This window comes from Anomaloglossus baeobatrachus, chromosome 7 (genome assembly GCF_048569485.1).
Source record: "Anomaloglossus baeobatrachus isolate aAnoBae1 chromosome 7, aAnoBae1.hap1, whole genome shotgun sequence".
NCBI lineage: Eukaryota > Metazoa > Chordata > Amphibia > Anura > Aromobatidae > Anomaloglossus > Anomaloglossus baeobatrachus.
This window is the reverse complement of record NC_134359.1, coordinates 110,225,535-110,249,871: the sequence shown is the minus strand read 5'-3', so window position 1 is coordinate 110,249,871 and position 24,337 is coordinate 110,225,535. Positions and strand designations below refer to the sequence as shown.

At 49.9% G+C, this 24,337-nt stretch overlaps 1 protein-coding gene across 1 annotated transcript in view; it reads left to right on the top strand.

The window, feature by feature from the left end:
* The window catches only part of LOC142245162 (ras-related protein Rab-5B-like), a 52,262-nt gene that overhangs the window by 1,212 nt on the left and 26,713 nt on the right, over window positions 1-24,337 (top strand). The window contains exon 2 of the mRNA XM_075317593.1: window positions 10,973-11,231. Coding sequence (XP_075173708.1) covers window positions 11,072-11,231 — 160 coding nt within the window. The 5' untranslated portion in view covers window positions 10,973-11,071. The remainder of the gene's footprint in view (window positions 1-10,972; window positions 11,232-24,337) is intronic.

Genomic DNA, 24,337 nt, shown 5'->3' with positions numbered 1-24,337 from the left:
CCAGTGGTGCCAGTGTGTACAGCAGTGCCTGAGTGACCGAGCAGAGGCCGTGTGCCCAGTGGTGCCAGTGTGTACAGCAGTGCCAGAGTGACCGAGCAGAGGCCGTGTGCCCAGTGGTGCCAGTGTGTACAGCAGTGCCAGAGTGACCGAGCAGAGGCCGTGTGCCCAGTGGTGCCAGTGTGACCAAGCAAAGGAAGTGTGCCAGTGTCTGGGCAGAGGCCGTGCGTACCCAGCAGTGACAGTGTGACCGGGCAGAGGCCATGTGCCCAGTGGTGCCAGTGTGTGCAGCAGTGCCAGTGTGACCAAGCAAAGGAAGTGTGCCAGTGTCTTGGAAGAGGCCGTGGGTGCCCAGCAGTGACAGTGTGACCGGGCACAGGCTGTGCGTAAGCGGTGGTGACAGTGTGGCCGGGCACAGGCCGTGCGTAAGCGGCGGTGACAGTGTGGCCGGGCACAGGCCGTGCGTAAGCGGCGGTGACAGTGTGGCCGGACACAGGCCGTGCGTAAGCGGCGGTGACAGTGTGGCCGGGCACAGGCCGTGCGTAAGCGGCGGTGACAGTGTGGCCGGGCACAGGCCGTGCGTAAGCGGCGGTGACAGTGTGGCCGGGCACAGGCCGTGTCTGCCTCCTTTCCAATATAAAAAAAACAAAAACCAGGATAATGTTAACTGCATAACTGCGGCCCCCACTGTAGGTGCCACTAGACCTGCGCCATGCCACCGGGCCAGTGCGGCCCCCACTGTAGGTACCACCAGACCTGCGCCGGGCCAGTGCGGCCCCTACTGTAGGTACCACCAGACCTGCGCCGGTCTGGTGGTACCTACAGTGGGGGCCCCACTGTAAGAATCAGAGCTAGTTTATTTTCATCTCTACTTGTGATGAGCGGGCACTGCCATGATCGGGTGCTCGCTACTCATAATGAGCAGTTGGTCGCTCGGACGGGCACAAACTGAGTATAATGAAGTCAATGAAGACTTGAGCATTTTCCAGAAGATTTCCCTGAAAAATGCCCGAGTTCCCCATTGACTTCTATTATACTGGAATACTTGAGTCCGAGAATCCAACTGCATTGTTCCGATTACCGAGCACCCGAGCATGGGAGTGGTCACTCATTGCTAATCTCTACACAAAACAGAATCCCAAAAATTCTTTGTCTCATCTCTGTGGTGTTGCGTATATTGGAGACCTCTCCATTTGGATCAGTAGAGGGCTGCGTCTTGGACTTTGGGCTGAAGATCTTCGTTGTTTACAATGCTCTTTGTTGTGGAGACTGAAAGCTCCTCAGGAATGTGGCGGCAGCCGGTGATGGTTTCCTCGCTCTGCCACATCCAGGTAGCTGGTTACACATTTTGCCACAATTAGTGCATAATCCAAAGTAAAAATATTATCTGTAAGGGAGTGTATCTGTCAGGCGGCACTATAATATTAGCACGAGGTATTTGGCAAAAGTCCAAATTACACTGAAAGCCAAATCCACCCAGGATAACTAGCCATAAGTAAAAAAAAAATACTTTGTTGTAATAAAGGGTTAAAAAGGTTGAGTACCACAGAATGAGGAAGGCAGCTAAAACAGCAGGAGACAAAATGTGATAAATACACTGTATCCAACAATAGTATAAATGGCTGTCATATGCTCTGGATCGCACAGGTGGCACTTCTATTATGTACGAGGCTTATGATCATACAGGTGACACGTCTGTTCTGGCCCTCGTGGTCTCTGTCCTTTAGTGAGGATCATATGTAGACAATAGAGGTTTTTCTTCTCCTGATGTTATGTACCATGGCCTCCTACAAGGTCATAGTCTTGGCTTTTATATTCTTGTCATCACGTCAGGTGTCGGGAATTTCCGTTCTGGTACAGAGACTGGTTCCTGGCACAGGGCTTGTATACGGATATCCACCTGTTACTTGCTGATATGTTGCACTAGAATCGATGCTTAATACACATATTCTGCGGGATTTTTCTCCCATCATTGAATTGAATGTAATCAGAGCCCAATAACTACAGTGTATGGGGGGCTTAGATATACTGAGCTGTGCAGATGTCCATATGACCGCCACAGCTTTATGGCCTCTAGATGGAAGCAACAGTGTACTCGATCAGTAAACAGCGTGCTGAAATGCAGAATAACTTCTATTATAGACCCGCACGACTTGTCATCACATGGATTATGGTTTATTTACATTATACTGGGAAATTCATCCACTGTTGGATTCTGCTGCATCGTTTACAACAGCAGCTAAAACTGATCTCAAAAACTAGGAACAACTGAGCGTTTCATTGTGCAATATAAATGACCTAAAACTATAATGCCCCATTTAATAATAATCGTTTTTTGCGTTCGTTATTTGTGGAAGGTTCATTGTGTCCACCATGGTTCTCACTTCATTTACATCTGATGCTATATGGCCACTATATAGCCCTCTCCCCACCCTTTGCCAAAGTAGTAGGTATGAAATGTGCTGGCTGCTTTTTACAGCTGACACCTGACTCGGAGGTAGGGGTCGCTCACATTTCAGTGTAGGAGTGCTATCTGATATATCAGCACTCACTCTGTTATTTATTTACAGAGCACGATTGATTCCATGGTGCTGCACATATTATAATATGAGGCAGGTCAGATCTGCGTTTTTTTTTTTCTCATGCCGGTACAGCATGAGAAAAAAATTATTACATGCTATGATTGTCAGCATGTCTAGGATCCCTGGTACCCGTACAAGTCTATGGGTGCGTGTGAAACATTGGACTGTCACTGCACTCTGATGACATCAGATATACGCTGAGAGAGACCATGGAGGAGATGGATAAAATAATCTCTGAATCATTCTCTGCACCTGGGCTCTGATTCTTACTCTGATCACAGTATTGCCGCTCTGCTCCCGCGCGCCGCGGACGCCGCTCTGCTCCCGGACGCCGCTCTGCTCCCGCGCGCCGCAGACGCTGCTCTGCTCCCGCTCGCACGAGTTTGAGCCAAGTGTCATTAGCATATCGCTTCCAATGCTATAGGCCAGTGTGACCCCGGCCAAACTTTGATCCTGTTTAAACCCCTAGATTTCACAATCAATTCTGATAATTGGTAATCCTGCATTCATAAGAATAGATACAATAAAATGATTTATTTTTCTCCTATCACACAATGATCGCTTTTATGTGTGTGGATATAATATATATATATATATATATATATATATATATATATATATATATATATATAATATTATAATAGTACAGACCAAAAGTTTGGACACACCTTTTCATCTCTAGAACAACTGTTAAGAGGAGACTTTGTTCATCAGGCCTTCATGGTAAAATAGCTGCTAGTAAACCACTGCTAAGGACAGGCAACAAGCAGAAGAGACTTGTTTGGGCTAAAGAACATAAGGAATGGACATTAGGCCAGTGGAAATCTGTGCTTAGGTCTGATGAGTCCAAATTTGAGATCTTTGGATCCAACCACCGTGTCTTTCTAGAAAAGGTGAACAAATGGACTCTACATGGCTGGTTCCCACCGTGAAGCATGGAGGAGGAGGAGGTGTGATGGTGTGGGGGTGCTTTGCTGGTGACACTGTTTGGGATTTATTCAAAATTGAAGGCATACAGAACCAGCATGCCTACCACAGCATCTTGCAGTGGCGTGCTATTCCATCCAGTTTGCGTTTAGTTGGACCAAAATTTATTTTTAAACAGGACATTGACCCCAAACACACCTCCAGGCTGTGTAAGGGCTATTTGACTAAGAAGGAGAGTGATAGGGTGCTACGCCAGATGACCTGGTCTCCACAGTCACCAGACCTGAACCCAATCGAGATGGTTTGGGGTGAGCTGGACCGCAGAGTGAAGGCAAAAGGGCCAACAAGTGCTAAGCATCTCTGGGAACTCCTTGAAGACTGTTGGAAAACCATTTCCGGTGACTACCTCTTGAAGCTCATCAAGAGAATGCCAAGAGTGTACAAAGCAGTAATCAAAGCAAAAGGTGGCTACTTTGAAGAACCTAGAATATAAGACATATTTTCAGTTGTTTCACACTTTTTTGTTAAGTATTTCATTCCACATGTGTTAATTCATAGTTTTGATGCCTTTAATGTGAATCTACAATTTTTAAAGTCATGAAAATAAAGAAAACTCTTTGAATGAGAAGGTGTGTCCAAAATTTTGGTCTTTACTGTATGTGCATATATATATATATGTGTGTGTGTATATGTACACACATAGATGCAGGTTTTTTTTATATATACATATATCGCACAATAATGGCCTATCCGGCGGAGATTCTATGTATGGTTAATTGGGACTATCCCTTTATGTGTGACATAATCTGCTGTATAGTGTCTTATTGTATGCGCTTTGTGTCCACTTCACAAGCTGATAAAGTAGAGGATTATGTTAGCACGTGGATGTGTGAGATGATGCCGCCTCTCTGTGCACCATACCGCAGCTGTGATTGACATTTACTCTGCGGCTGAGAGATGTCATAGGGATGTATTAAAAGTAAAGCTTTCCTGTACACAGGGCAGGCACAATGGCACATGCCGCCCCCCCCCGTGTGACACTGTATGGTGCCACTTAGGCTTTCATCTTGCAGTATTTTTAATTTCAGATCGCAGAGTTTGGAACCTAACACTAAACTGAGCTTATTCCAATTTTTTTTATTCCATATGTGAAAAACTTATTGACGTTCGTCAGTACGCTGGATCAGATTACCCCAGGCTTCCGAGCTTTTCTAACTGGATACAAGGATGCCACCAGGGTGCGAAGTCGTTCATACGTGAAGTGCGTTTGACTCATGACTAGGATCATAAAGGGTTTGGGTTGTTTTTTTGGACATGTACCCATTCTAATCTGTGAAAATGTTTTGGGTTCTGACCATGATAAACGCGGCCATCTGAGTGAGGCCTAATTCTTGGAGATGAGAATACTGGAATCCTCAATTTACGGGAATTTCTGTAGGACTTTACTCTGACTTAATTTCTGAGCAGCAGCCTTTGCTAATTTATCAGAGTAGATGACCACGATTTGCTGCAGCTGACGGACGGCCGGTGATGGGTGGTAGCCTACAGCTGACGGGGCGACCGGTGATGACTAGCAGCTGGTTATTGATGGGCTGCAGCCTACAGCTGACAATGGGGCGGCCAGTGATTCATGGGCGGCCGGTGATTGATGTCAGCTGCAGGCTGACACCCGACTGGGCGGCCAGTGCGTGATGGGCGGCAGCCTGTAGCTGACAATGGGGCGGCTAGTGATTGATGGGCAGCAGACTGTAGCTGATGATGGGGAAGCCAGTGATTGATGGGCAGCAGACTGCAGCTGACAACGGGGCGGCTGGTGATTGATAGCTGGCAACCTGCAGCTGACGGGGGCGGCCTGTGATTGATTGCTAGCAGCCTGCAGCTGATGGGGCGGCCGGGGGTTAATAGGTGGCAGCCTGCAGCTGACAATGGGGCGACCAGTGATTGATGGGCGGCAGCCTGCAGCTGACGAGGGCAGCCGGAGGTTGATAGAGGTGGCAGCCTGAAGCTGACGGGGGGAGGCCGGGGGTTGAGAGGTGGCAGCCTGCAGCTGACGGGGGGTGGCCGGGGGTTGATAGGTGGCAGCCTGCAGCTGACAGGGGGAGGCCGGGGGTTGATAGGTGGCAGCCTGCAGCTGACGGGTGGAGGCCGGGGGTTGATAGGTGGCAAGCTGCAGCTGGTGGGGGAGGCCGGGGGTTGATAGGTGGCAACCTGCAGCTGGTGTGGGCGGCCGGGGGTTGATAGGTGGCAGCCTGCAGCTGACGGGGGGGGGGCGGCCGGGGGTTGATAGGTGGCAGCCTGCAGCTGACGGGGGGCGGCCAGGGGTTGATAGGTGGCAACCTGCAGCAGACGGGGGGCGGCCGGGGGTTAATGGGTGGCAGCCTGCAGCTGACGGGGGGCGGCCGGGGGTTGATGGGTGGCAGCCTGCAGCTGACGGGGGGCGGCCGGGGGTTGATGGGTGGCAGCCTGCAGCTGACGGGGGGCGGCCGGGGGTTGATGGGTGGCAGCCTGCAGCTGACGGGGGCAGCCGGGGGTTGATGGGTGGCAGCCTGCAGCTGACGGGGGGCAGCCGGGGGTTGATGGGTGGCAGCCTGCAGCTGACGGGGGGCGGCCGGGGGTTGATGGGTGGCAGCCTGCAGCTGACGGGGGGCGGCCGGGGGTTGATGGGTGGCAGCCTGCAGCTGACGGGGGGCGGCCGGGGGTTGATGGGTGGCAGCCTGCAGCTGACGGGGGGCGGCCGGGGGTTGATGGGTGGCAGCCTGCAGCTGACGGGGGGCGGCCGGGGGTTGATGGGTGGCAGCCTGCAGCTGACGGGGGGCGGCCGGGGGTTGATGGGTGGCAGCCTGCAGCTGACGGGGGGCGGCCGGGGGTTGATGGGTGGCAGCCTGCAGCTGACGGGGGCGGCCGGGGGTTGATGGGTGGCAGCCTGCAGCTGACGGGGGCGGCCGGGGGTTGATGGGTGGCAGCCTGCAGCTGACGGGGGCGGCCGGGGGTTGATGGGTGGCAGCCTGCAGCTGACGGGGGGCGGCCGGGGGTTGATTGGCGGCAGCCTGCGGCTGATGCATCATTCTGGGAACAGTGGTGCTGATACCCCTGGACTGGCGATGCTGCCGGAGACCATAGATTATTTTAATTGGGGTCCTGAATTGATTAATTTGGGGTTGTTTGATTTGTTTTTTTCTTTCCCTCCCTCTATTAATAAAGGCATTTTGTACTTTGTTTTAATGGCATTCACCCTATGAGAGGAAAGACATTGATTTAAGTGTATGACAGACAAGCCATCCCCACCTCAGGCCTGTACAATAAGGGATCGCTATTTGTTGGTTACCTGACCATATTTCTCCGTACTTTGCTTTCTTCTCTCTTTATATGGCAGCTCTGCAATCAGATTAGTAATATTCAGTGTGGAGAATAGGAAACGCTGCCCAGTGCATGAGCAAACAGATCAATCAGGACTTGTTGTCACAGCACAAGCCTGACTTTACGCTTTCACATCACATGATGGATTTTTTCCACAATGTCAGCCCATTTATCCTCTCTAGATTCTTACGTAACAGACTGATGAGTTATAAACCTGCCTAGAAATGTGGCGCGTATATGTGACCGCTGACTGGTTTATGGCATGCGCAGGATCATTCAGCACTCGGGCTCTTCCATTGTGGGACGCACTGTACAGTCAGGTCAGGCTGTCATTGGAAAAGATCAACACCTCTGACATTGTAAAAAAATATTTTGCATAAGTCATTGTTTACCTTTTCAGTTAATAAAACTGCAAACCCTCAGATATACAACCTCCTGCCAGCTTCAGACTGTTGTCCTGTGGATGTGATCCTCCCAGTAATACATGATGGATGTGATCTCTGTACAGCTTCATTCCTGGACTGATTTTCTCTTCTTCAGCTTATTAAGGATCTTGTGATTTCCTCCCAATCTACAGCCTGGGTGCGCTTCCTTCTCTAATTTAAAAAGATTTCCACTCTTCTGATCTTCCATGTTCAGTTTCCCTCCCGATCTCTCTGCTGCCGTCTCTAAGGTCGGCGTTTATTTATGTCGGTATCCTGTGTGTACAGTGGGCTTCATGCGGGCTGCTCACTGACCACAGAGGTCAATATACAAACCGCTCCTATGCAGATCTCTAGAGAAAGTGTTGGCTAGGTGAAGGAATTAAAGGGACTGTCAGCACAACATGACTGTTCAAACCAAGCACTGGGGCTTGGAGCATGATCAAGCAGCCAAAAATCTCCACCCTCCCATCTATTTTGACTGACCGTTCTGGCTTTATAGAGCCAGAGAAGGGTGGAGATAGATGGGAAGGTGGATTTCAATGATTAGCCGCCATGGATGTGCACAATCTTTATAAGGGCTCTTAGCAGCTTGACAAATTGCTACTATTTTTTTAAAGAAGACTTGTCACCAGACTTCTCAGATATCTGGCTGGACTTGTGAGGTCTAAGGCTACTTTCACACATCCGGATTTTTGCTCTGCGGCACAATACGGCGTTCTGCAGAAAAACCGCAACCGGCTTTTGTAACGCCGGTTGCGTTTTTTTTTTGCATAGACTTACATTAGTGCCGTATTGTGCTGCAGGGGCTTGCGTTCGGTCCGGTTTTGGCCGCATGCGGCAGATTTAGCCGATGCGGCGGCCGGATAGAACGTTCCCTGCAACGTTTTTTGCTCCGGCAAAAAAAAAACGCATCCGGCCGCTGCGGCGCATTTTCAATGCATGCCTATGGATGCCGGATGCGGCGCGATGCGGAAAAAACTGCATCCGGCCGCCGCATGCGGTTTTTTTTTCCATTGCGCATGCTCAGTAGCGTGCCGCAACCGGAAAAAAACGGACCGACCGCATGTAAAAACTTATGCAAAGGATGCGGTGTTTTCGCCGCATCGGTTGCATAGGTTTCACAGCCGGTTTGAGCCGCACGGCTCAAACCGGATGTGTGAAAGTAGCCTAAGAGATGTATTGAATAATGAATACAGCCAGGACTGGTCCACATTACAGGGGCATGATGATGACCGTGCTCATGAGTGGGGTGCGTTGTTCCCCCACAATAATTCAATTAACATATTAAAGGGTTATTCTCATCTCATCCTTTAAAAGGGAACCTGTCAGGTCCCATATGCGTTTCTGACCTACAAGCAGGGTGATGTGTGGCCTAGTGACCTCTTCCTACCCATCCCTGTGTTGTTTTAATATTGTGCTATATATATATATATATATATATTAAATATAAAAAGAAAAGTTTTATTACTTACATGTTCCCTATGTAAATGATCAAAATGATCAGAGGGTCTAGTTCCCTGGGTGTCGCATTGTCCCGTGGGCCTTTGCATGCTTTCCGTGGTATCACATGTGCGACTTCACAGTCAGCTCCTTGAGATCCCGGCGTGCGCACTTACCATTCCTGCAGCCATTATCCGGGTTTTTTGTTTGTCTGTAGGAGTCTTCTGAGCATGCGCAGTGCGCGTCTGAAGCCGACAAGCAAGCACCCGAATAACGGCTGCGGGAGTGGTAAGTGCGCACGCGCGGTACCTCAAGGAACTGATGGTGATGTCGCACATGTAAATCCATGGTATCATGCCCACAGGGGCGTCATACCACGGAAAGCATGCAAACGCCCATGGGCAATGCGACGCCCAGAGCACTGGACCCTCTGATCATTTACATGGGGAATATGTAAGTAATAAAACGTATTTTATACATTCATATAACACAATATTATATAACAGTGATGGCTAGGAAGGGGTTACTGGGCCACACATCACCCTGCTTGTTGGTCAGAACGCATATGGGACCTGACAGGTTCCCTTTAATATCTCAGGCAGAAACTGCTCCAGCTCTGACCACTGGTGATGGAGCTATGGAAACCTCCAAGAGCCGCTGTACTACACTGTTTCTGTAACTCCAGTTAATTTCTATGGGAGTTCCTTTGCTCCTTCACCAGTGGTCGGAGCTCAGACGGAGTTATTTCCATTTCAGGCATGAAAAGCGGAGATGGCAACGGAATCTGTCATCATGCTTTTGCTATGGAATCTTAGAGCAGCATAATGTTGGAGCGCAGACCTTGATTCCGGTAATGTATCACTAAAGCTGGGGTCACACTAAACGACAGCGACAACGACGTCGCTGTTACGTCACCATTTTCTGTGACGTAGCAGCGACCTTGTAAGTTGCTGTTATGATCGCTGCTTAGCTGTCAAACACAGCAGCCGAAGCAGCGATCATAATGACACGTGTCGCTGTGCTGCAACATGTGCAGAGAGCCACGCACACTGAGCGCTGGCTCCCTGCTCTCCTAGCTACAGTACACATCGGGTTAATTACACGATGTGTACTGCAGCTACATGTGCAGAGAGCAGGGAGCCGGCACTGGCAGCGTGAGAGCGGCGGAGGCTGGTAACGAAGGTAAATATCGGGTAACCACCTTGGTTACCCGATGTTTACCTTGGTTACAGCTTACCACAGCTGACAGATGCCGGCTCCTGCTCCCTGCTCGCTTCATTTCGTCGCTCTCCTCGCTGTCACACACAGCGATCTGTGCGTCACAGCGGGAGAGCGACGACCAAAAAATGAAGCTGGACATTCAGCAACGAGCGGCGACCTCACAGCAGGGGCCAGCTCGTTGCTGGATGTCACACACAGCGACAGGGACGTCGCTGCAACGTCACAGAAAATGGTGACGTAGCAGCGTTGTCGTCGTCGCTGTGTGTGACACCACCTTTACTGGCTTGCTGTAGATTTGATAATCTCCTGCTGATAAAACTGTTTGTTTTTTTTTCTCGAGGACCTGCTGCCTGGTAGTCCTCCATATTCATGTGCTCTGTATAACTCCTCCCCCACCACTGTTTGTACATGGACAGTGTGGGCGGGGTTATAGAGCTCAGCATTCAGAGACTATTGGATCTACATAAGATAAAACTGCAGCAAGCAACCCAGTAAGTGACACATCGGCCTAATCGGGGTCTTTGCCCCTGTATCATGCTGCTTTGGTGACAATTCCCTTTTAAAGATTTACTTTCAGGAATTGCCATTTATATCTTCTTGGCTTGGTTTCGGCTGTATCTCTGGCTGAGCTCTTCTCCGTTTTCTTGAATGGTACTGATCCACAATATCGGACACGGCTGCATGTATTGGAACCCCATTGTGCGCTGTGGTCTGTATCATTCTGCTAATTGTGTGGACCCTGGACTCCACAATCACACATTGGTGGCCGATCGGTCGCCCATCCATTCACACTGCTTAATATGCAATATGTTGGATCAAACTCCTCCACCTTCTTCAGCGTCTTGTGTTGTTGGCTTCTTACCTCTGTAATATTAGGAAATTTTGTCCTGTTCATATATATTTGCTAATCAAACATATTATCCAAACACGGCTGTTGGGCACTGGGTGCCGCGCTCAAGGACTTGCGTATTTGGATAATGTAACTTGTGAGAACACTTAGCTTCTCTGTTTTTCCCCCTGCAGAGTATTTCCTGAAGGTTACTTTGGATTTCACGTAGTTGGACAGCTGATCTTACCCTGCAGAGCGCTGGAGACGACTGGTCACTGGAGGCAGAGGACATCATGGCTAACCGGGGCAGTACCAGGGCGAATGGCGTGGGCCAGACCAAAATCTGCCAGTTCAAACTGGTGTTACTGGGAGATATGGCTGTAGGAAAATCCAGTCTGGTGCTGAGGTTTGTCAAGGGTCAGTTTGATGAGTTTCAAGAGACCACCATTGGAGGTAAGACACACTGCATCCTCATTCCCCCCCCCTCCCCCATTATTTTAGTCACGTGATATCTGGTTATGTCCATACTGACGGGCGCTGCCACCCTATAAAGTGTTGTCTGTGCTGCATGCCTGGCCAGGGTGTCATCACTCGGAGTAATTACAGGTTTGGTTACAGATATAGGTGGAGTGAACATGTGTTTTGTGCCACTGATGAAAGCACACGACATTAACCTGCTTACTACAGGGAATTTACTAGGCATTTGTATCTCTTCTAAGATTGCTTTTCATGATTTACAGTTGCTGCTCCCACAAAACACCGAGACCTTTCATTAAAGATCCGGCACGGCGCTGATGATCGACGTCATCTTACAGACAACTATGTGGATGTTCAATTACAGCTAGGGATGGGTTTGAGCTGTGCTGCGGCTGATAGGGGGTTATGTAGGCAGTGTCTGTGCGACCTAGCCGAGTACCAGAGCTCGGCCACCCTGCACCTCCTGCTCGGCCACCCTGCACCTCCTGCTCGGCCACCCTGCACCTCCTGCTCGGCTACCCTGCACCTCCTGCTCGGCCACCCTGCACCTCCTGCTCGGCCACCCTGCACCTCCTGCTCGGCCACCCTGCACCTCCTGCTCTGCCACCCTGCACCTCCTGCTCGGCCACCCTGCACCTCCTGCTCGGCCACCCTGCACCTCCTGCTCGGCCACCCTGCACCTCCTGCTCGGCCACCCTGCACCTCCTGCTCGGCCTGACCAGGAGATCAGCAGCGCTGCTCTTCCTCCTTCACCGCCCACCACCAATAACAGGCACTGCCCTGCCTGGAGAAGAGGGTGCCGAGCTAGAAATCAGGTTTTCGATTCTGTAAAACAATTTGGATCGTGCTAATCTACTATGGCCAAGTAGCCAAATTAAGTTGATTAATCGTCCAGCCTTGATTCCAGCTGCACAGTCCTCTCTATCTCCTCCCTGCACTTGGAGCAGATTAGTAACTCTCTAGACACTGGTATATAGTGTGAACCAGGAATCTTGCCAGTAAACTGTTTACTACCCTAGATCTCCAGGATTTCAGGAAAACACCACTTTACGGAGACCAGTCGGGATGCTGACAGTCACCCGTGGGCCCCAGGCCACCAGTGATGCTGACAGTCCCACCTGGTAACTTATTCTTGGTGCTAGGGTAGTGTGTGTGATAACATTCCTATCTAATTATTTGACAGTGTGTGTGCTGCTGTTTGGATTACTCAGCAAAAACGTTCATCCCCCCCTAATCTCAATTATCGTTGCTGCTGCCGTAACGATGTTGTTCGTCGTTCCTGCGGCAGCACACATCGCTATGTGTGACACCGCAGGAACGAGGAACGACACATTACCTGCGTCCCGCCAGCAATGAGGAAGGAGGTGGGTGGGATGTTCGTCCTTCTTATCTCTGCCCCTTTGCTCTGATTGGGCGGCCGCTTACTGACGTCGCTGTGACACCGAACGAACCGCCCCCTTACAAAGGAGGCGGTTCGCCGGTCACAGCGACGTCGCTATGCAGGTAAGTAGTGTGACGGGTCCGCGTGATGTTGTGCGCCACGGTAACGATATCGCAGCGTGTAAAGGGCCTTAAGATGTTGATCCATTTGAAGGCAAGAATCCCATGGGGCAGATTGCCCAGTGAGAAGGGAACAATTCCTTCCCGACTCCACATGCTAAAATTGGACTAATTCGCTGAATCAATGTCTCATCACAAATTCTAGTATAGTACGCATAACCTGTAATATTTATCAAGAAAGGGGTCCAGGCCCTCTTTGTTTTGTATTTTCTTTGTGGTACATCAACCATCACCACAGAGCTCCTTAGCCCATGTGCTCCTCAGTGACGCCTCTGCCTGTGATGTTTGCCTGTACTTAAAATGTATACAGAAGCAATCCTTGCTGGAGTCTGGTCTTGTGTTTTCACTCTTTCGATTTTTCGTATTTCTATCTCATGTGTAGACTGTGCAATATCAGGATATCACACACTATGCTGCAGCGCTCTTTCACTAGTGGATCTCCTGCGGTCAAAAATAAATTTGCCAATGTTTGTGTGTATATATTTACATTTACTTTACTTTTTCTGCCATTTTTCATAAAAATGCTAGTCTCCAGTAACAAACAAATTCCTTATACGCTACACCAGAATTTGTTGTAATTATAGTGTAGATTTAGTTCTTGGAGTATGTGTGGTGATCCCCCCTTCTGCTGATCATTTACTGTGGCCATCTTGAATTTTATTGGCCAGCTCAGTGGGGTCCTGAGATCAAATCCCATCAAAACATCTCTTTGTGGGTTTCCTTTCACACTCCAAAAACCTACTGATAGAGAATGTACATGTCCCGAATGGGGACAGTGATGTCTAATAGTGCTGTGGAAATTAATGGAGCTATATACCGTATTTTTTTGTAGGGCTATAAGATGCTCCTTTAAGATAAGACGCACCCTAGATTTAGACAGCAAAAAATAGGAAACACATTTTTCCTATATTTTAAAACTTCCCTGGTGGTGTAAAGTGGAAGCACTAATTTAGTAGAATAGGAAAGTAATACATCTATTGTTTAGTGTTTCTCTGCAGTGTGGATTATACACACACCACTCTGCTACATGCATATTAACACTTGTCTACACAGCTCTGCTACATGCACATTTACACTTGCCTACACAGCTCTGCTACATGCACATTTACACTTGCCTACACAGCTCTGCTACATGCACATTTACACTTGCCTACACAGCTTTGCTACATGCACATTTACACTTGCCTACACAGCTCTGCTACATGCACATTTACACTTGCCTACACAGCTCTGCTACATGCACATTTACACTTGCCTACACAGCTCTGCTACATGCACATTTACATGCACACTAATACATTACCACATCTTTTAACATTTTTCGTTCTAGAATATGCTCTTTTTTTAAAACGTGTGTGCATCTTACCCACAAAAAAGCAAAATTCTGCCACGCAGAAAGAGTGCCTACAAGTCCTGAGATATTAGCTACAGAGCAAGGACTAAAATATAACTTTTAATGAATTCTCACTAAAATCTTCAACAAACAGTACATAAAGGGCAGTGCAATAATGTGCAAAATATGAATAGCCTAGATCTCGCTTGATCCTTCTCCACGAGCAGATCATACACCCATACACCATTGGATAGAATGATTCACACAGGGCGGAAATGGGGTCAACCAATCCAGGGTCTGATTATATTTACACCTTAGCCTTGTCATGCCCCATGTAATTGCTTCCGCCCTTACAAGGGCAGTACCCAAGTATGGCAACTACCCCAATAAAGAGCAGGCCCTCCCAACGCTTTTCTCTTTCGGGTTAGGTCAGAGAGTGCAATGGTGTATGGTCTGCTTGTGAAGGATCAGGTGAGATCTAGGTTATTCATATTTTGCACTGCACTTTATGTACTGTTTGATGATTTTAGTGAGAATTCATTGTTATATTTTAGTTCTTGCTCTGTAGCATCTTGTGGTCCTGAAGCAGTTTTCTGTAATGGAGGAGAACTCTGACACCGCATCCTCTCCGATCACAGAGAACGGCCCTCTCTCTCCTCCTGCTCTATGTGATCGTGGTAGAACAGGAGAGGAAATGGTCAGGACCTGAACGGAGGCTGCAGGAGTTGAGCAGCTGAAGGACCTTCTACTCAATTACCTGAAGGACTTTTCAGATCATGTGATCAGTCACATAACCTGAAAGGTCCTGGAATTCCTCAAGTGAAAGGTCCTTCAGCTGCTCAACTCCTGCCGCCTCCGTTCAGGTCCTGATCATTTCCTGTCCTGTTCTACCCCGATCACATAGAGCAGGAGGAGAGAGGGCCGCTCTCTGTGATTGGGGAGGATGCGGCGTCCGTTATCCTCCATTATACAAAGCTGCTTCCAGACCATAAGATGCACACACTTTTTAGCAAGAGTTTTTCTTGTTAAAAAGAGCATCTTATTGCCTGAAAGGTACGTTAAATAATTCAGAGGTATGCTTTTAAGGTTAATTTCCAAAAACAAGCTTTTAATGCTGCCTGTATTCATTGCATGAAAAAAAAAAAAAAATCCAGCAAAGTGGAATGGACTTATGGAAATCTCATGCCTTTTTCTTTGTCGCTCCATTGGGAGACCCAGACAATTGGGTGTATAGGCTATGCCTCCGGAGGCCGCACAAAGTATTACACTTAAAAGTGTTAAGCCCCTCCCCTTCTGCCTATACACCCCCCGTGCTCCCACGGGCTCCTCAGTTTTTTGCTTTGTGCGAAGGAGGTCAGACACGCACGCACAGCTCCACAGATTGGTCAGCAGCAGCTGCTGACTATATCGGATGGAAGAAAAGTGGGCCCATATAGGGCCCCCAGCATGCTCCCTTCTCACCCCACTCTTGTCGGCGGTGTAGTTAAGGTTGAGGTATCCATTGCGGGTACGGAGGCTGGAGCCCACATGCTGCTTTCCTTCCCCATCCCCCTCAGGGCTCTGGTGAAGTGGGATCCTATCGGTCTCCAGGCACTGAGACCGTATTTCATCCACAACTCCTGGGAGACTGCTGGATAGGAGCCGGGTATCGTTCAGGGACATGGCCCTGCTACTTGGAGGTACTCTGCGTCCCCGTGGGGACCGCGCACAGCAACACTCCAGCATTGCTGGGTGTGCTAGTGCACCGGGGACCGCGGCGCTGACCGGGTTAATATGTGCCATTACACACTCAGCGCTGCTGAGTGTGTTTATGTATAGGGACTGCCGCACTAACCGCCGCTGCCAGGGAAACACTGCGGCGCGGCTGGGACTTGTAGTGCGCCGGGGACTTTCGCGCCGGCCGCGCTTTTACGGCGGCCGCGTTTATTACTAGAGTCCCCGGCTTTTTGCGGCCTAGTTTCCTTTCCTCCCGCCCACAGCCCTGACAGGCAGGGGAAGGGCGGGACGCTGCACAGAACGAGCAGCACTGAGGGCTGGAGCATGCTTTGCATACTCCACTCCCCTCACTGTGCACAGTGCAGGCACCAGCTCCCGCACTTTCTGAGCCACGCCCACGGCTCCCACCTCTCCTCAGGACGCCGGCAGCCATTCCTGTCAGCTCCTTGGACGCTACAGAGGGGGACAAAGTCTGGGAGACTCAGGCAGGGACTCTGGTGGCCTCACAACCGCTTTAAGCGGGTGGTAAGCAGCACCTGTGGTGCTAGCCCCATTGTGCAGTAGTGTAACATTATATGTTTATGGTATACATATTTTACACTGTATGGTGCACAGTTGATTTCTGGCTATATACCCTATTGTGTTACTCAGGGAAGATAATAGCATGGCGCCCACGAAAGGCAGGGGTGCCAAAACACAGGCTTATTATGCTGCCTGCGCCGCATGTATGACCCCGCTACCGGCAGGTTCCACTGACCCTCATTGTGTGCACTGTTCGGCCCCTGTGGCACTTACTCAGCTAGAGCCTCTGCTAAGGGGGGCCCAGGGGGAGCCACCTGCTGACACTGTTCAGGTGACGGGGACAGAGTTTGCAAAACTCTCTGAGACTATGGCTAAGATACTAGAAGCCTTGCAGTCCAGGCCGGTATCTCAGCACAGGGACTCTGTTGAATCTTTGTCCCCTGGCCCACCTCAGTTGGACCAACAATGTCCTCCTGGGGTGTCTCATGGATCCCAGGCTGAGGGTTCTGACACAGACCCCGGCCCCAGACCGACTAAGCGAGCTCGCTTGACAATTCCCTTGACATCCTCATATTGTTCAGGGTCTCAGCGGGGGGAATCTCTAGTTGATGATGCGGACACAGCTGATCAGGATTCTGATCCTGAGGCCGCTCTCAATCTTGATACTCCGGACGGGGACGCCATAGTGAACGACCTTATTGCGTCCATCAATCGTATGTTGGATATTTCTCCCTCAGCTCCTCCGGTGGAGGAGTCAGCTTCACAGCAGGAGAAATTCCGTTTCAGGTTTCCCAAGCGTACACCGAGTATGTTTCTGGACCACTCTGATTTCAGAGAGGCAGTCCAGAATCACCATGCTTGTCCAGATAAGCGTTTTTCTAAGCGCCTTAAGGATACACGTTATCCCTTTCCCCCTGACGTGGTCAAAAGTTGGGCTCAGTGTCCCAAAGTGGATCCTCCAATCTCCAGACTGGCAGCTAGATCCATACTTGCAGTGGAAGACGGGGCTTCACTCAAAGATGCCACTGACAGGCAGATGGAGCTCTGGTTGAAATCCATCTATGAAGCTATCGGCGCTTCTTTTGCCCCAGCATTCACAGCCGTATGGGCGCTGCAAGCTATCTCAGCAGGTCAAGCGCAAATCGACGCAGCCACACGCACGTCCGCGCCACAGGTGGCGTCCATAACCACACAGACTTCGGCATTTGCGTCTTACGCTATTAATGCTGTTCTGGACTCTGCGAGCCGTACGGCGGTTGCAGCCGCCAATTCGGTGGTACTCCGCAGGGCCTTGTGGCTACGGGAATGGAAGGCAGATTCTGTTTCCAAAAAGCGCTTAACCAGTTTGCCAATTTCTGCCAACCGATTGTTTGGCGAGCGTTTGGATGAAATCATCAAACAATCCAAGGGAAAGGATACATCCTTACCCCAGCCCAAACCGAAAATACCCCAACAGAGGAGGGGGCAGTCGAGTTTTCGGTCCTTTCGGGGCGCGGGCAGGTCCCAATTCTCCTCGTCCACAAGGCCTCAGAAAGATCAAAGGAACTCTGATGCATGGCGGTCTAAGTCACGTCCTAAAAAGGCCACCGGAGGTGCCGCTACCAAAGCGGCTTCCTCATGACTTTCGGCCTCCCCACTCCGCATCTTCGGTCGGTGGCAGGCTCTCCCGCTTTTGCGACACCTGGCTGCCACGGGTAAAAGACCGTTGGGTGAGAGACATTCTGTCTCACGGTTACAAGATAGAGTTCACCTCTCGTCCCCCGACTCGATTCTTCAGGTCATCCCCGCCTCCCGAGCGAGCCGAGGCTCTTCTGCAGGCGCTGGGCACTCTGAAGGCAGAAGGAGTGGTGGTCCCTGTTCCTATTCAGCAACAGGGTCACGGTTTTTACTCCAACTTGTTTGTGGTCCCAAAGAAGGACGGGTCTTTCCGTCCTGTCCTGGACCTGAAACTTCTCAACAAACACGTAAAGACCAGGCGGTTCCGGATGGAATCCCTCCGCTCCGTCATCGCCTCAATGTCCCAAGGAGATTTCCTTGCATCGATCGATATCAAGGATGCATATCTCCACGTACCGATTTGCTCCAGAGCACCAGCGCTTCTTGCGCTTCGCCATAGAAAACGAACACCTGCAGTTCGTGGCACTGCCGTTCGGCCTAGCAACAGCCCCACGGGTTTTCACCAAGGTGATGGCTACTGTAGTAGCGGTCCTCCACTCTCAGGGTCACTCGGTGATCCCGTACTTGGACGATCTGTTGATCAAGGCACCCTCTCTAGAGGCATGCCAACACAGCCTCGACGCTACCCTGGAGACTCTCTCCAGAGTTTCGGGTGGATCATCAATTTTCCAAAGTCAAATCTGACACCGGCCCAATCGCTGACATATCTTGGCATGGAGTTTCATACCCTCTCAGCGATAGTGAAGCTTCCACTGATCAAGCAGCGGTCACTACAGACAGGGGTACAATCTCTCCTTCAAGGCCAGTCACACCCCTTGAGGCGCCTCATGCACTTCCTGGGGAAGATGGTGGCAGCAATGGAGGCAGTTCCGTTCGCGCAGTTTCACCTGCGTCCACTTCAATGGGACATCCTACGCAAATGGGACAGGAAGCCGACGTCCCTCGACAGGAACGTCTCCCTCTCTCAGGCGACCAAAGCTTCCCTTCGGTGGTGGCTTCTTCCCACTTCATTATCGAAGGGGAAATCCTTCCTACCCCCATCCTGGGAGGTGGTCACGACGGACGCGAGTCTGTCAGGGTGGGGAGCGGTTTTTCTCCACCACAGGGCTCAGGGTACGTGGACCCAGCAAGAGTCCTCGCTTCAGATCAATGTTCTGGAAATACGGGCAGTGTATCTTGCCCTGAAGGCGTTCCAGCAGTGGCTGGAAGGCAAGCAGATCCGAATTCAGTCGGACAATTCCACAGCCTCCATCTCTGCAGTTCACATTCCAGGCGTGGAAAACTGGGAAGCAGACTATCTCAGTCGCCAGGGCATGGACGCAGGGGAATGGTCCCTTCACCCGGACGTGTTTCAGGAGATCTGTTGCCGCTGGGGGGTGCCGGACGTCGACCTCATGGCGTCCCGGCACAACAACAAGGTACCGACGTTCATGGCACGGTCTCAAGACCCCAGAGCTATGGCGGCAGACGCCTTAGTTCAGGATTGGTCGCAGTTTCAGCTCCCTTATGTGTTTCCTCCGCTGGCACTGTTGCCCAGAGTGTTACGCAAGATCAGGGCCGACTGCCGCCGCGTCATCCTCGTCGCTCCAGACTGGCCGAGGCGGTCGTGGTACCCGGATCTGTGGCATCTCACGGTCGGCCAACCGTGGGCACTACCAGACCAACCAGACTTGCTATCTCAAGGGCCGTTTTTCCATCTGAATTCTGCGGCCCTCAACCTGACTGTGTGGCCATTGAGTCCTGGATCCTAGCGTCTTCAGGGTTATCTCAAGACGTCATTGCCACTATGAGACAGGCTAGGAAACCAACGTCCGCCAAGATCTACCACAGGACGTGGAAAATTTTCCTGTCGTGGTGCTCTGCTCAGGGTTTTTCTCCCTGGCCTTTTGCCTTGCCCACTTTTCTGTCCTTCCTTCAATCTGGACTGGAAAAGGGTTTGTCGCTCGGCTCCCTTAAGGGACAAGTCTCAGCGCTCTCTGTGTTTTTCCAGAAGCGCCTAGCCAGACTTCCACAGGTACGCACGTTCCTGCAGGGGGTTTGTCACATTGTTCCTCCTTACAAGCGGCCGTTAGAACCCTGGGATCTGAACAGGGTGCTGCTGGTTCTTCAGAAACCACCATTCGAGCCAATGAGAGATATTTCTCTCTCACGCCTTTCGCAGAAAGTGGTTTTTCTAGTAGCAGTCACTTCACTTCGGAGAGTGTCTGAGCTAGCAGCGCTGTCATGCAAAGCCCCTTTCCTGGTTTTTCACCAGGACAAGGTGGTTCTGCGTCCGGTTCCGGAATTTCTCCCTAAGGTGGTATCCCCCTTTCATCTCAATCAGGATATCTCCTTACCTTCTTTTTGTCCTCATCCAGTTCACCAATGTGAAAGGGATTTGCACTTGTTAGATCTGGTGAGAGCACTCAGACTCTACATTTCTCGTACGGCGCCCCTGCGCCGCTCGGATGCACTCTTTGTCCTTGTCGCTGGCCAGCGTAAAGGGTCACAGGCTTCCAAATCAACCTTGGCTCGGTGGATCAAGGAGCCAATTCTCGAAGCCTACCGTTCGGCTGGGCTTCCGGTTCCCTCAGGGCTGAAGGCCCATTCTACCAGAGCCGTGGGCGCGTCCTGGGCTTTGAGGCACCAGGCTACGGCTCAGCAGGTGTGTCAGGCGGCTACCTGGTCGAGCCTGCACACTTTCACGAAACACTATCAGGTGCATACCTATGCTTCGGCGGATGCCAGCCTAGGTAGACGAGTCCTTCAGGCGGCGGTTGCCCACCTGTAGGAAGAGGCCGTTTTACGGCTCTCTTACAAGGTATTATTTTACCCACCCAGGGACTGCTTTTGGACGTCCCAATTGTCTGGGTCTCCCAATGGAGCGACAAAGAAGAAGGGAATTTTGTTTACCGTAAATTCCTTTTCTTCTAGCTCCAATTGGGAGACCCAGCGCCCGCCCCTGTTTTTTTGTGTACACATGTTGTTCATGTTGAATGGTTTCAGTTCTCCGATATTCCTTCGGATTGAATTTACTTTAAACCAGTTTTTAATTCTTTTCCTCCTTCTTGCTTTTGCCCCAAAACTGAGGAGCCCGTGGGAGCACGGGGGGTGTATAGGCAGAAGGGGAGGGGCTTTACACTTTTAGTGTAATACTTTGTGCGGCCTCCGGAGGCATAGCCTATACACCCAATTGTCTGGGTCTCCCAATTGGAGCTAGAAGAAAAGGAATTTACGGTAAGTAAACAAAATTCCCTTCTTTTTTGTTTGTTTTTTTTGTTTTTTTTTTGTTTTTACACTGTATAATCTGACCTGCGGGGCACATTTGAGATCCACAAGGAGTCGATTTCTTTTGTGGGTATGCCAAGTCTTTCATGTGTGGATTTTCCCCATAGAATTGCATTAGGTGCAGAAAGTCCTCCAGGTTAAAATAAAACTGCATACAAGTTTTTAGGCTGTGCGCACGTTGCGTATTTGCATGCGTCCTGCGTCCCCAGCATAATCTATGAAGATTATACAGGAGTTGTCCGCACGTGGCGTAGTAGAGTGCAGAGCTTCGGCTGCTGCCCGAAGCGCGCGTTCTAAGAAGTGACATGTCACTTCTTTCCTGCGCTTTGCCTGTAGCTCCTGCTCTGTCTATGGGAGGGGCTGCAGTCAGAGCGCATGGAATCGGCTTTTTTTTTTTTTTCATTACGGGCTGTTTCTGCAGCGATTTGAAGCGCACGTGTGCTGTTCAAATCGCTGCAGAAATTTCTGCAGGGCAGAACGCTACGTGCGCACATAGCCTTAGTGCATTTCCGCTGTAGAAATATCTAAAAACGCTTGTAATCCACACAACTGTATCAATAAAGATTTGTCAAAGCCAAATTCCTAGAAGAATCAAAGAAAGCAGCTTTATTTAAAACGCAACATACAAAAAAGAGACAAATACAGCAGCAATGAAAAAAACAAAGGTAGCTTAATTTATCCAATAGGTACAGAAATGCTGTTTTGCGTCATTTTTGTTACTGATGTGCCTGGCACGGCATTTCAGCTTGTCACCAGCGCAGGATGGTGGAGACGTTAGCCCGGACGTCACTGATGTTGCAAAACATCACATGGCTACAGACAGAAATAAGCCTGGCAGGTTTCCTGGTTGCAGACGAGGGCGGCATGTTCCCCTCCCCGTTGGATCATGGTGCTTTGTATTTTGCAATACACAAGTGCAATCCTGCGCTCCTTCTGCGGAGTGCGATATTTGCTGATCATGTTCTGAAGATGCATGTAAGGTACTTACTAATGGATTGCAAAATCTCAGACTCCTTTATCTGACATGTGCTGTATCAGCTGAGCAGATACTTACACCAAGCACTTCTTACCATACAGAAACATGCGGCACTAATGGCCATGACCCGCCGGGTTGTGTCACCTCTGCTTTTTACAAGCCCTAAATAGAACATAACAAAGGTTACTTTATTTTACAGTTTCAAGTCTCTAATGTGCCTCATTTTAAAGGGGTTGTCCATTGTGTATGAAATACTTTAATAGCTAATGGAGAGGTGAAAGTAAGGGGGGAAAAAAAAGGTTTTCCGCTCTGCAGCCACTATTGCATCTTGTATTGATTTTATCAGGAACTATTTTGTGGCTGGGTCTTTGAAGAGGATGTTCAGACGCTGGTGATGCGCTCCAAATGTGTTCTAGGGGTAAACCCTGATGGGTTCCCATTAGATTAGGCTACTTTCACACATCCGGTTTGAGCACTGCGGCTCAATCCGGCTGTGCAATCTATGCAATGGATGCGGCGAAAACACCGCATCCTTTGCATAAGTTTTTACATGCGGCCGGTCCGTTTTTTTCCGGTTGCGGCACGCTACTGAGCATGCGCAGTGGAAAAAACCGCATGCGGTGGCCGGATGCGTTTTTTTCCGCATCGCGCCGCATCCGGCGTCCATAGGCATTCATTGAAAATGCGCCGCAGCGGCCGGAAGCGGCGCGATGCGTTTTTTTTTTTTGCCGGACAAAAAAACGTTGCAAGACACGTTGCCTCCGGCCGCCGCTTTGATACATTTTGCCGCATCCGGAAAAAACTGGATGCAACGTAAAGCCATCAGGTACAATCCGGTAGCAATGCAAATCTATGGGGATAAAACTGATGCGGTACCGGATCCATTTTACCCGGTTTTTCCGGATTGTACCTGATGGGAAAAAACTGATGTGTGAAAGTAGCCTTAGGCTTTTTCTGTTCCATCACAGCAGCCATTGATTGACACACCATGTCACGTGGCTGGCGGGAGATACAGCTAGTATATAGGAGGGGTGGTGCGGATACTGGTGGTAAATATATAGTTTATTTTGTGCAACAGACTGTTAGTAAAGGGACTCTGCTGTCGCACAAAGTACAAGCGCTCGGTGCATCATGGCGGGACTAATCATTTAAAGCATTTTTTGTTTTTATTTTACGTCTGGACTGGTGCTTTTAAACCTAAGTCCCCTGCCCCCTGTATTGTACCCACCTACAGCAGCTGCTGCTTCTATCACCACCGAGCCGGTCAGTCTCCAGCCAATTGTGTCCTGCCAGCATGCTCCAGTGTTTCATGGAGCGTGCCGGAGGTCACAACTCGGATCAAGACTCTCATAGACTTGTATTATCTCTCATAGAGATGCCTTGGGAGCTTTCGATATAACTTTTGACTTCCGGCCACTCAGAAGTTACAATCACAAGATGGCGCTGCCGGGGCATTGCTGAAAAAGCATAAAACACTGGAAGGTGAGTATATGACAAGGGGCAGTGGACTTGCATTTAAAGCGACACTAAAGGGTTGAAGGATAAACATAAGGGTGGAGGGGTGCTTTATACTCTCCTTCCCACCTGCTTGTTTCCTCTATCTCCCTCCTCCCTTCTTCTATGATTGACAGCTCTGGCTTCAAAGAACAATGGAAGGGCAGAGATTGATGGAAAACCAGCAGGTGGATTTCAGGGATTAGTTGCCATGATGCACCGATGTGCTTGGTTTGAACAGTCCTCCTGTGCTGACTGTCACTTTAATAAGTGATTGCTCAGTAGTTGACAACCTGTTTTAACACTTGAAAACCTAATATTGCCTAATCTTCAGAATTTAAGCTCAGATTACCAGTAATTTTTCCTACATACTGTAGAGATTTATATTATGGTCATTTTTTTAGTTTTACTGTTGTGATCTATACAAAAATGGTATTTGGCTTCACTAGCTCCCAGCCATCTATCAGGCATTGAATATCTGAGATGGGAATACCACAATCTGGGGCCTGAATTTAGTTGTATATTCCTCATAAGCAT